The sequence below is a fragment of the Balaenoptera physalus genome (genome assembly GCF_965194825.1).
Source record: "Balaenoptera physalus genome assembly, chromosome: 5".
Lineage (NCBI taxonomy): Eukaryota > Metazoa > Chordata > Mammalia > Artiodactyla > Balaenopteridae > Balaenoptera > Balaenoptera physalus.
In genome coordinates this window covers 120,533,956-120,547,341 of record NC_138884.1, presented here as the reverse complement: position 1 = coordinate 120,547,341, position 13,386 = coordinate 120,533,956, and the positions used below count along the sequence as shown (strand labels likewise).

Here is a 13,386-nt window from a genome sequence, read left to right as displayed (position 1 = left end):
TGTGGCAGGTGGGCTTCAGTAGCTGTGACTCGCGGGCTCTAGAGTGCAGGCTCAGTAGTTGTGGCGCACGGGCTTCAGTAGCTGTGGCACAAGGGCTCAGTAGCTGTGGCTCGTGGGCTCTAGAGTGCAGGCTCAGTAGTTGTGGCGCACGGGCTTAGCTGCTCCGCGGCAGGTGGGATCTTCCCGGACCGGGGCTCGAACCCATGTCCCCTGCATTGGCAGGCGGATTCCTAACCACTGTGCTGCCAGGGAAGCCCTTCTGCCCTCTTCTGGGCCTGGCTTTCTGCCAGTTACAGTCAGAGAGCCTGCTGACACACACCCCTGCTTAGCCAGAGCCCATTTCGGCGGCTTGCAGCCAAACGCCTAACCGCTCTGTGGAGGCATGCGGGCAGGAACGGTTGTGGAAGCCCGCCTCTCTCTTACTTTTAGCCGCTAAGGGGGACTGATGTGCGTTGACTGAAACTTGGTAGCACCGCAACCACCGCCACACAGGGCTCCCTCCCTTTCTAGCTGAGCAAAAGACGACAAGAGGCAAAACTGCAAGCGGCTGGGGGTGGCAGGGAGGGCGACAAACACAGCTGAACCGAAGGAGTAAATCTGCACTTGTGCGGTGTATTTCCTAGAGGTGGAGAGATTCTAATAGTGATTTCAAATATCCCAGGAACAGTTCAGAGAAAAAAAAAATCTCTAGGAGAATGTCAGAGTCAGCGTGCTTTGCACAGCTTCTTATATAGCCCAGCTTTTGCTGTTATATTTTTGAACTTTCATGTAACCCAGGTGTTGATTCAAACTCACTGAACAATAAGCAAAAAACTGGCGCTGGTAGGGGTTTCTCTATCCTTCTTCTTTCGGAACGGTCTACATATAATTACGTGACATAGAGTCCAGGATGTATATTTTCGCCTGGCCTGGCATCGCTTAGCTGCATTCCACCGGATATGCATGACAACAGTAATACTGCTAGTAAAATCAGGAAGAACCTGCTTGCCTGCCTCCTGTCTGGCTCTCAGCAGCTCTTCTGTTCCAGAAGGCAGCAAGTCAAGTCTGCACCTGGGTCTGTTCCTAGAATTTGGCTGTTTGGGTTCCTGTTCATCAGCTGGGGTGAGATCATCTTCCCAGGAATTGCCAAATAACTCAGCCCACACTGTGGGCAAAACTGTGACAAGCTTAGAACACTCTTTTCAAGCCCAAATTAAATGCAGGCAAATTCCACCCACAGAGCCTCTTTTTAAAAAGATCAGCAACACACCAAATCCTTTTATCTGACTTTGCAAGTGTCATTTAAAAATTTACATTTAAATGACTTCACACCTGCTCCTTAAAATATTATTATAAAAAGAAATCAACTGAGTATGATTTCTCAGTTGAAGTACTACATTATCCTTTATGCTAATATAGGAACAGCAAGAGATTGATGTGAAACACTTTTAAGGAGGTAACGATACAGTGATGAATTTTTCACCGATTCTTGGGCAAGTACTGATATGAACTCCAACGCAGCGTTTTCACTCAGTCCAAAGAGCCCCTTTACTCTATGATTTCTAGGGTTTTTCTTTGTGTTTTACGTTTCAAAGCTACTCCAATTATTTTTTAGAAACAAGCAGGGTACACATCAATGTTTTAACCTAATTTCAGGCAAGAACTGTGCTCAGTGCCCTTCTGAGTTCTGGGTTTGCATTTGCCTGCTCTGAGGAAGGCAGGCCCTGACCTGCAGGGAAGGCCCAGGGGGTTCAGTGTTCCTGTGACTGGGGGGAGGGGATGTCGGTCCAGTCAGGGATGAAGTATTAGGCCACTGTGGTCACAGGACTAAAACCTTCTTTCTCTGATCCTGGTTTTAGCAGGAAGAAACTCCCCTTCCGGTTAAATCCAAAGTCCTTACAATAACCTACAACAAGGCTTTCCCTAACCTGCCCTTCCCCTCCTACTTGGACCCAGCTCCCTCCGTTTTCAGTTGAGGGTGGAGTTAGCTCCCACCTCAGGGCCTCTGCCTGGAGAGCTCTTCTCCCATCTACAGCTTCTCTCATCTCTTCCAGGTCTTCACCCAAATGTGACCTGAGTGAGCACCTCCCACCAACACACACAACTCCCACCCCCCATCACTCTGCTTTATTTCTGACTGTAACACTACTTATCTAACATATTATGTATTTTATTTCTTTACCTTGTTTCTTTCTCCTCTTAAAATGTAAGCTCCATAAGAACAGGAGTTTTAATCTCTGTTGTTCTTTGCTCTATCTCTAGCATCTAGAACAGTGCCTGGCATATGTTAGTGTAAAAAAATTAACACACAGAAACCTCAATTAAATAGAGTCCAGAGACCAGAAGGGGGAGCTCTCACACCCTGTGAGGACAGCAGAGCCCGACAGGAAGAAGAAAGACTCTTCTTTCCCAGCAAGGACTCAGCCAATGAAAGGCCACGCACTGTTTGTTTACTAGAGCCCTCCTCACTTCCTTTCCTCTATAAACGCGGTCTCCGTCCCTTGTCCTGCAAGTCCTCACATGTGGCTCACCATGGTTGCAGACCCTGAACTGCAATTCTCTGCTGATCTGCAATAAATCCATCTTTGCTGGAGAAATATCTGGCAGTCTCTTTGTTTCAGGTCAACATTTGTTAGGTGCTCAATATTTGCTGAGTGAATAAATTCTTTAATCTCTATTTTTCCAACTTCCATGTCTACCTCTTAATTGGTTCTGAACTTGGATAGGGAAGAAGAATGTTAATTTCCTTTTCAAAATTGCAATAGTAATCATTAACTTTTAAATAAGTTTATTCTAAGTATGTAATACTACAATAAAATAACAGTGCAAATTTATTCACATATTTATATTTATAGTAGCCTCTGTATATTGGACTGGGGTAAAGAATTCTTTATTCTCTTTTAGGGGCAGGAGGACCTCCTTTTATGTCCTCAGACCATGAAAACATAAAAGCTATATCCTAAATTTTAAACGTCTATGTGATTAACCACCTCTGCTGGTATTAAACTATACACACACACACACACACACACACACACACACACACATACTTTCCTGAGAACTAATTCTGTCAAAAAACACGCTAGACCATAATTGCTTTATAACAAAGATTAATGAACTATTTGTGTATTTTAGTTATTCACTGCCTATTTCAATCATTGAGCCTGCATTTCATTTTCTAATTATTCAAATTTCTTACAGAAAATTAGATGCTAATGACTGTGTCATTAAAATTTTCTCAGAGAAAAATCTGGGGGCTAAGTTTATGAAATAGGTAACCAAAACATGCATTAAACTTATTTCATTTCTTTTTTATTCAATAGAGTTAATTTTTTTTATATTACTGATGTTCAAAAATGAAGGACTCAGTAACTGCCAACTGTTTATTATATGATGAATTAAAGAATCAATTTTCTAGAAAAGTAAAGAACCAAAACAAAGGTTCAGAAGAAGAGAAAAAGACAAAGTTGAAGAAAACATATATATACCTGCTGTGAAGATGGCAGCCGTTTTGATACCTTTATCTTCATTTTGTAGGTCCTGAAGGAATGAACCAACTGTTGATAACATTGGTTTGACTACAAATTGACAGCGCTCTTTTCTGGATGGCAAAGTAAGTGTTATCAAGGGAAGGCCATGTTTATAATTAATTGTGATTTCTGTTAAGAAAAAAAAAGATGGTAATAGAGGATGGATAAAATTTCCTTTAAAAATAACTTTTAAAATTATTATTAAAAGATTATTAAATACAAAAATTCTAGAAGGGATGCCTAAATATAGAATTCATAACCCTCTGAATGCCTATAATAATTTACATCACGCCTACTGTGCCTTCATTATACTAGTTTACATATTCCCCACCATTCTATAACATTTTATTAAGCATGTATCACACTTTATTATAATTATCTGCTTAGAGTCTTCCCAGGTAAAAATTTATTGAGGGCAGAAACTGCTTCTAAGTCATCTGTAGCTCCTTTGATTGTTGGAGTGGGAGTTTGCCAAGAGACATCAGAGATCTTATGGGAGCAGAAAAGGAAGGAACTGAACTCTGAGGGGGGTGGGAGGGGCAATACAAGAAAAGTCTGTTTTGCTCAAAACTCACACTTCTCACTTTATTTGGAAGACTGGAAATAAATTAGCATGGGGAATCAAAGAAGTGATAAGAAAACTTACCGTCAGATGGCACCACTGTACTATAAAGGTTTGATTGATAGAATTTCAGATTTCCACACAGTTTCACACACAAAACCTGTAAGAAAAAAATGATTTTTTTTCTTTTAGGAAAAGTGGGAAAGCTGAAATAAGTGTCTGTACTAGAAGACTGTTTTAATGTCGTATGGCAAGCATGACGAAAACTTCAGCGTCCCACACATACCCAGGTAAGCCCTTAGAGAAGCTCACTAGACCTTTCTGACTGTGTTGTCCCATATGGGAGCCACTAGTCACATGCAGCCATTTAAAGTTAAATCAATTAAAATTAAATAACACTAAAAATTCAGTTTCTCACAGTCAGTCACCTTTGCCACATTTCAACTGCTCTATAGCTCTGGGTCTAGTAGCTACCGTATTGGACAGCACAGAAATAGATCATTTCCATCATCACAGAAAGTTCTACTGGATGGCACTGCTGTGTCTAGAACATCTGAATGACTACCTTACTACGGGATGTATTTCTAGGGTGTGTATTGGTGGTTTTTTTTTTTTTAAATTAATTAATTAATTATTTTTTTGGCTGTGTTGGGTCTTCGTTGCTGCACATGGGCTTTCTCTAGTTGCGGTGAGCAGGGGCTACTCCTCGTTGTGGTGCGCGGGCTTCTTGTTGCGGAGCACGGGCTCTAGGCACACAGGCTCAGTGGTTGTGGCTCGCGGGCTCTAGAGCGCAGGCTCAGTAGTTGTGGCGCACAGGCTTAGTTGCTCCGCGGCACGTGGGATCTTCCCGGACCAGGGCTCGAACCCATGTCCCCTGCATTGGCAGGCGGATTCTTAACCACTGTGCCACCAGAGAAGCCCTGTATTAGATAATCATGGTAGCGGTGACAAAGACTCCCTCCTCAACCAAACTTTAGTCAGGGTCCTCTAAGCCTGACTAAGCCCCATCCTCGTGCATGTCCTCCAGGAGGCCAGCTTTAGCAAGAATGTTGTCGAGTTAGTTTAGCCAGAACCCCCCAACCCTCAGTATCCGATCAAATTCCTCATCCCCCACCATTCCCTAGGTATTATCTGATCCCCCTAGTCTGTCTTCAACAAGAATCCTGCTAGGTCAGGTGAGCAAAGAATTACTCCATCCTCTTAGTATTCCCATTCACCGCCCCTCCAACTCTGCTCGTTGGATATAAATCCCCACTGTTCCCAGTTGTGAAAGGGATGAGCCCAATCTCTCTCCCCTATTACAAAACCCCACTGTAGCAGTCCCCCTGAATAAAGTCTACCTTACATTCCTTAACAAGTGTCATGAATAACTTTTTCTTTAACAGTGGTTTGGTGTGTATCCTTCCAAACTTTTTCCCATATACTGCCACCTTTACACGTGGGTTAAATTTTATGCTAGAGTTTATATAATGCTAAAGACAGTTTATAAGTCAAATTCCTAGATGCCAAAGATGATAATTCCTGCTCATAAAGTACTTACCACTTAATGTGCTGATGAAGTTTCTCTACTACTATTATCATTTTAGAGGCAACCACTTGACAACCAGGAAATGTTGAAAGAAGGCAGAGTGGCCAGGGAAGAATATTAAAGCTTTCTCAAGCTTTTGCATACCTAAGAATCACCTGGCTACTACAATACTGTCCACTGCTAAATAGACAGGGCTTGTTAAAAACACAGATTCCTGGACTCCACCTTTACTAGATTTTTGATCTAGTAAGTCTGAGGTAGGGGTACGAGAATTTGCATTTTTAATAAGCCCCAGGGTTATACTGAAGTTACAGGTGTGAAGGTCACACTTTTGAGTAGCTGGGTTCTAGCAGACCCTCTGAGGCCTTCAGGGCACTATTTCTAATCTTCTGCATAGAATCATTTTGAACTCTAAATTTTAGTCCTGGGACAAGGGTTACTGCCTTCGAATGATATTCAGTATCAGGTCAAAAGATGACTCAGGCTTCTCTTTTATCGCATCTTTTTCCTAAATACAATTCTAATCACTTCACACCCTGCTTAAAACCCCAGGGACTTCAACAGTTTATATAAAGTAGAAAGAACAGTGACCCTAGAGTTCTAAACTCAATTCAGCCACTTAATAGCTGGAGATCACAGATAAGTCACAGGACTGTGCTTTTGTTCTCTGAAGGGTTAGGTGGGGATAACAACATCTATCTTGCAGAGCAGATATAAAAATTAAACAAACAAAGCGTCAAGCAAGTGTAAGGTATGGTCTACGCGCCTCCCATGAGCAGTACAGGCCACCTCCGCTCCACAGCTCCATCACTTACTGTTCTCTTACAGCAGGAGCTTAGGGCCCAGGCAGACGAGCTGTGCGCCACCGATGTATTAAAGTGCCAACTTCTTTATCCACTTCTGCCTAACAAACCCTGTCATTCCCTCCAGGCCCAGCTCAAAGGCCATTTCCTAAGCCTTCCTGCAGGGTCATGATGGTTGAGCGCGAAGGGCAAAGGCTTTGCCATCAGAACCAAGCTGGAATCCCAGCTTCAAGACATACCAGCTGCCATGATCTTTGACAGGCAGAGGGTTCGGGAAGAAACAGGTTGTGAGAAAAAGAAGGGGACGAGTTTGGTGGAAAGGAAAGGGAAAGGGAAAGGAAAGAAAAAGAAGCCAGGGCTATAGTTAAAAGAAGGAAAATGTCATTAATACGAGAAGATCTGCTTGAGCTTCAAAGTAAAAGGGAGGCAGAAAGGAGATGTATAATGATCACATGTTGGGGCCACTTAACAAGATCCGATTGCTTTGAGAGCTATGTCATATTTTATAGTATATAGCTTTATTATTATTAACAAAACAAAGATGTAATTCACATTCAAGATTGTGTAAGTTAACACTTAAGTGACAACTCTGCTCCACGCTCAGAAACAACATATGTATCTCCCTGCACCCAAACCAAGACGGAAACAATGTGGTAAGCAAGGCTCGAGCAAGCAGAGAGTCTGCTAAGGTTCTGGGTCCTGCAGGGAAAGTGTCTCAATGGAAAATGATGTACTGTTTACAGCACACTTTTTTTGGGTGGGAGTGGGGGGGTGGCAATGTTTTTTAAAATTTATTTATCTTTCTTTTTTTTTTTAATTTATTTATTTATTTTTATGGCTGTGTTGGGTCTTCGTTTCTGTGCGAGGGCTTTCTCTAGTTGTGGCAAGCGGGGGCCACTCTTCACCGCGGTGTGCGGGCCTCTCACTGTCGCGGCCTCTTGTAGCGGAGCACAGGCTCCAGACGCGCAGGCTCAGTAGTTGTGGCTCACGGGCCTAGTTGCTCCGCGGCATGTGGGATCTTCCCAGACCAGGGCTCGAACCCGTGTCCCCTGCATTGGCAGATTCTCAACCACTGCGCCACCAGGGAAGCCCTATCTTTCTTTTTTTAATCAACTTTTTTAATTGAAGTCTAGTTGATTTACAATATTTTAATTTCTGCTGTACAGCAAAGTGATTCAGTTATACATATATATATACATTCCTTTTTTAAAAAATTCTTTTCCATTATGGTTTATCATAGGATATTGAATATAGTTCTCTATGCTACACAGTAGGACCCTGTTGTTTATCCATTCTATATATAATAGCTCACATCTGCTAACCCCAAACTCCCACTCCATCCCTCCCCCAACCCCCTTCCCCTTGGCAACCACCAATCTATTCTCTATGTCCAGATTCTGTTTCTGTTTCACAGATAGGTTCATTCCACATATAAGTGATATCATACGGTATTTGTCTTTCTCTTTCTGACTTACTTCACTTAGTATGATAATCTCTAGCTGTATCCATTGTTTCTGCAAACAGCATTATTTCATTTTTTATGGCTGAGTAGTATTCCACTGTGCATATGTACCACATCTTCTTTATCCATTCATCTGTTGATGGACATTTAGGTTGTTTCCATGTCTTGGCTATTGTAAATAGTGCTGCTATGAACATAGGGGTGCATGTATCTTTTTGAATTATAATTTCATATGGATATATGCCCAGGAGTGGGATTGCTGGATCATATGGTAATTCTATTTTCAGTTTTCTGAGGAACCTCCATACTGTTCTCCACAGTGGCTTTACCAACTTACATTCCCACCACCAGTGTAGGAGGGCTCCCTTTTCTCCACACCCTCTCCAGCACTTGTTATTGGTAGACTTTTTTCTTTTCAGGAAAGGCATTTTATTTTAAATACAGCAGTGTGTACATGTCAATCCCAAACTCTCAATCTATTCCTTCCCCCACCCCTTCCCCTGGTAATGATAAATTTGATAATTCATTCTCTAACTCTGTGAGTCTGTTTCTGTTTTGTAGATAAGTTCATTTGTATCTTTTCTTTATTAGATTCCACATATAAGCGATATCTTATGATATTTGTCTTTCTCTGTCTGACTTACTTCACTTAGTATGATAATCTCCAGGTCCATCCATTTTGCTGCAAATGGCATTATTTCATTCTTTTTAATGGCTGAGTAATATTTCATTGTATATATGTACCACACTTTCTTTACCTACTCATCTGTCAGTGGACATTCAGGTTGCTTCCATGTCTTGCTGTTGTAAACAGTGGCGATGAACACTGGGGTGCATGTATCTTTCCGAACCATGTTTTCCCCCGGACGTATACCCAAGACTGGGATTGCTGGATCATATGGTGGCTCTATTTTTAGTTTTTTAAGGAACCTCCATACTGTTCTCCATAGTGGCTGTACCAATCTACATTCCTACCAACAGTGTAGGAGGGTTCCCTTTTCTCCACGCCCTCTCCAGCATTTACTGTTTGCAGCTTTTTTGATGATGGCCATTCTGACTGGTGTGAGGTGATATCTCACTGTAGTTTTGACTTGCATTTCTCTAATAACTAGTGATGTTAAGCATCTTTTCATGTGCCTCTTGGCCATCTGTATATCTTCTTTGGAGAAATGTCTGAGTAATATTCCACTGTATATATGTACCACATCTTTATCCATTCCTCTGTCGATGGACACTCAGGTTGTTTCCATGTCTTGACTGTTGTACATAGTGCACAGCACACTTTTTCAAGTTATCACATTCTAGTCCTGTTCACTGGTTTGAAGCCATTTTGGAACTACTTGTGAGCTGTAGGTAATTGACAGGTATATCACACTTTTGTCCAATCTGGCAGTGATGTAATTGACACCCCACACTAACCCAAACACTGGTTTTATCTCTACCTGCATTCATCTTAACATTCTTTTCTCCATATAAATTTGTGCTGTTTTGATTTTTCCTTTTAACTGGATATTACATCTGTCTGGTTTCCTTCATATCATAAGAGTAAAATAAATTCTTTAATGCATGTTCATTCTTATAACTGTATGAGAGTCGTATTTTTACCTTTTCCCAAAAATTATCTGTTAATAGTCCAGAACAGAAGAAGTAACTAAGAGTTTGACTCTTTTGGGGTAGGACAGACTAAAGTAGCCCATGGCAAGATCAAGCTAAGCTTTCCAGTGATTTGATGACTTGATCTGTGATATCACCAATATCACAGCAACCTCCCCAGACAGGGACCTTAAGGTGGCACTTTAAGAACCAATTCTGAGCTCTGGCCACAAAAGCCTGGTTGGAGGCAATATAAAATTACTAGCCAGAAAGGGGTGAGTACAGAATGAAAAATAAACTCCTACTTAGAGTCTGTAATCCAGAATTTTACTATATGAGAAATTAAATGCTAAGAAGGAACCAACAAATTTATTTAGACGATTTCCCTTAATTCCATTTAGGGAAAATAAAAATAAGAGAGTCATCCAAAACTGACTTTAACACAAATTATATTTAGAGTCTTCAAAGAGATAAAAAGGAGAATTAGCCTCCAGAAAATCAATAAGAAATTATGATACTAAACTGGTAGAAATAAAACAAAACTTAGTAACTTGGATCAACTAATTAGGGATTTCTATGGCAAAAATGGAGAAAATCTATATACATGTAAAAAACCCAGCTTTAATGAACTAAATAAATTCTAGACTAGATAAAGTCAATAGAAAAGAAAACTAGTGAATTAGACAATATTTCACCCAGGTACAACACAGAAAGATACAGAAACTTTAAACCTTTAAAAAGCAATCAATCTCATACACTGCTGGCAAGAAAGTAAAATGGTACAACCATTCTGGAAAACCTTTAGCAGTTTCTTATAAAGTTAAACACACACTTCCATGTGACCCAGCAATACCACTCCTAGCTGTTTACCCAAGAGAAATGAAAACTTATCTTCATACAACTGTACAAATGCTATTTCATTTTGTCCCTCTAGAGCGCATACTCTCTGGCTGACTACTGTAGTTCCAGCACCTGGAATAGTATAGTACCTGACATGCTATAGGGGCTCAATAAATACATGGTAAATGAATGTATGAATATCTTCAAGGTGCTAAGGGAAAATAACTATCAATCTAAAACATTATATTTAGGAACATTACTTAAGGTTGAAGGAAATGAAGAGATTTTCAGATGTACAGAGATCATAGTTTCTTTCCCACACATCTTTGCTAAGGAACCTCCTAGAGAGAAGGGAATTAAACCCAGATGCAGGAGAACACAGTTATGAGCTGAGTTGTGTCCCCACCTCCCCACCAAATTCATATGTTGGAGTCCTAACCCCCAAGACCTCAGAATGTGACTGTATTTTAAAGAGGTAATTAAGTTAAAATGAGGTCATGAGTGTGGGCCCTAATCCAATGTGACTGGTGTCCTTATAAAAAGAGGAGATTTGGACACAGACATGTGTGCACACAGAGGAAAACCCTGTTAGGACACAATGAGAAGGCAGCCGTCCACAAGCCAAGGAGAGAGGCCTCAGAAGAAACCAACCCTGCCAACACCTTTACCTCGGACTTCTGGCTTCCAGAATTGTGAGAAAATAAATCTGTTGTTTAAGCTACTGAATCTGAGGAACTCTTGTTATGGAAGCCCTAGGAAACTAATACAAAGCCAAAGCTGTAAAATATGTTGGTAAATAAACTACTTATTGTAAGAAATTTTAAACCATTTCTTGTGTTAAAATGAGTGGAAAGCTAAACAAGACTTGGCATGCTATATTCAGTGGATTCTTAGAACATGTGAAGATCCTCGTCACGTTCAGAGGAGGGCAAAGATGGTGAGAAACCTAAGACTTTGTTAGGAAAGTTATAGTTGAGTATGTGTATATTAAACACTTAAAGGAAACCATTCAAAGTACAGTTTCTACAGTGGTAGAAAAGGAAAAAGAATAGAACAAGCTTTTTCAAGGAAAGTAGAAAAAAGAAGCAAAAAACCCTATTGAAACCAGAAAGTTTTTTTAAAAGATTTAAAGAAATGTAATAAAAGCTCATTGTGGAAACTTGGAAAATAGAGAAAATGAGCATACACAATTCCACCAACCCCTGACTTATGCCAGCCTTTCCATAAATATATATGCTCATATAATCATAGAGTTGAGAGCTGATCATTAATGTTTTATAAGCATTTTCTTACTTCATTAAAAACTTTCATAAACAAAATAATTTAAATTGCTCCATAGCCACTTATCCTACAGATGTAACAGAATTTATTATTTATATACCTATTGTTGGACATTTCCATTTTATACACCATCTCTACAAAGTTTTTTTCTGTGTCAGAGAGGAATGCATGCTCATTTTAGAAAAATCTATAAATCACAGACTCACAAGAAGAAGAAAATAAGAGTCATCAATAAGGCCATCATCTAGAATTATCAGTTAACACTGACGTATACCTTCTAGTTTATTTTCTATGTGTATTGTATTTCGCTTTCACCATTACAACTAAACTGATTCAAAACATCTTTGCACGTAAATCTGTTTGCATTTTTTTATATAAATTTATTTACTTATTTATTTATTTTTATTTTTGGATGCATTGGGTCTTCGTTGCTGTGCGCGGGCTTTCTTTAGTTGCGGCGAGAGGGGGGCTATTCTTCATTGCAGCACGTGGGCTTCTCATTGCGGTGGCTTCCCTTGTTGCACAGCATGGGCTCTAGGCACATGGGCTTCAGTAGTTGTGGCAAGTGTGCTCAGTAGTTGTGGCTTGTGGGCTCTAGAGCGCAGGCTCAGTAGTTGTGGCACACAGGCTTAGTTGCTCTGCAGCATGTGGGATCTTCCCGGACCAGGGCTCGAACCTGTGTCCCCTGCATTGGCAGGCGGATTCTTAACCACTGCGCCACCAGGGAAGTCCTTTGTTTGCATTTTTTTTTCCTTTAGGGTAGATTCCAGAGTGACTGGATCACAAAGTAGTAATAGTTTTAGGATCCTGATAATGTATTATCAGACTTTTGGGGGAACATTTTCTTTCTTTCACGTTGTTTTACTCAATGGAACACCCAAATTATTAATCTGAACCCAAACAGGCAAATCTTCATAAGATTCAGAATCAAACAGTAACAGACACGGTTGGGCATCCCTGGAGCAACAAGCTTCCCCATGGAGGCTCACCCTCAGACAGGCGTACCAGACATCTTCACTGGGACAGCCCACACGTACCTCAAGCTCAGTACCTCCTGAACTAAAGCTCTTTCTTGCTCCTCCATGGACCTGATCTTCTCCTTGATGGACTCACACCACTAATTACTAGTCATTAGACTAGAGGCGTAGATAACTAGAAAGTTATCCTAAACTACTAATATTCCATAAAATAGCTGGTAGACCAGTAGTTACAACTGAACTGTCACTAAGGCCTACCGGTTCTACTTCTTACAGTGCTCTCAAACCCATCCTCTCCCGTCTATCTCCACCTCCACTGCCCTAGTTCAGATCCTCACCATCTCACCCAGATCACTGTAACAGCTTCCTAACTGGCCTCTCCCACCAATCCGTTCCAGATTAAGATCTACTCCAATTTTCTAAAATTACACAAAGTCAAACTACTTCTAGATTTTAAAACCTCTGTTTGTTCTCTATTGCAAAGGGAAACAACTCCAAAGAAAACTTTCCCTGAGCTGATTCCTGTCCGCTTATCCCGCCTCCCCTTATCATGACCAGCACCGGCCCCCTCCCAACCCGCTATTTCAGATATGCAGAGCGTACTGCCGTTTCTCGAATATGGCACACTGTTCATGCTTCCTTGCCTTCCCACTTATTCCCATCCCTGCCTGGAAAGCCCTGCCCAATGTACCCACCCTGCGTGGCCAACTCTTACACTTAGTGCTCTCATCTTCCCACCATAAAACCTACAGAACTCCATCTGTTCCCACCATTGCTTCCTTCCCTCCTACTGCAGTCAAGTGACCTTCATTTTCAAAGGCCAATCTCTCC

The 13,386-nt window shown here is 41.0% G+C and overlaps 1 protein-coding gene and 1 long non-coding RNA gene across 2 annotated transcripts in view; one reads left to right on the top strand and one right to left on the bottom strand.

The window, feature by feature from the left end:
* Positions 1-13,386, bottom strand: part of MCUB (mitochondrial calcium uniporter dominant negative subunit beta) — a 93,768-nt gene that overhangs the window by 20,079 nt on the left and 60,303 nt on the right. Inside the window, 2 exon segments of the mRNA XM_082463053.1 lie at positions 3,468-3,638; positions 4,156-4,231. Of these exon segments, the coding sequence (XP_082319179.1) occupies positions 3,468-3,638; positions 4,156-4,231 (247 nt within the window).
* The window catches only part of LOC309661405, a 29,313-nt gene continuing 20,165 nt past the window's right edge, over positions 4,239-13,386 (top strand). The window contains exon 1 of the long non-coding RNA XR_014264027.1: positions 4,239-4,361. This is a non-coding gene — a long non-coding RNA (uncharacterized lncRNA). The remainder of the gene's footprint in view (positions 4,362-13,386) is intronic.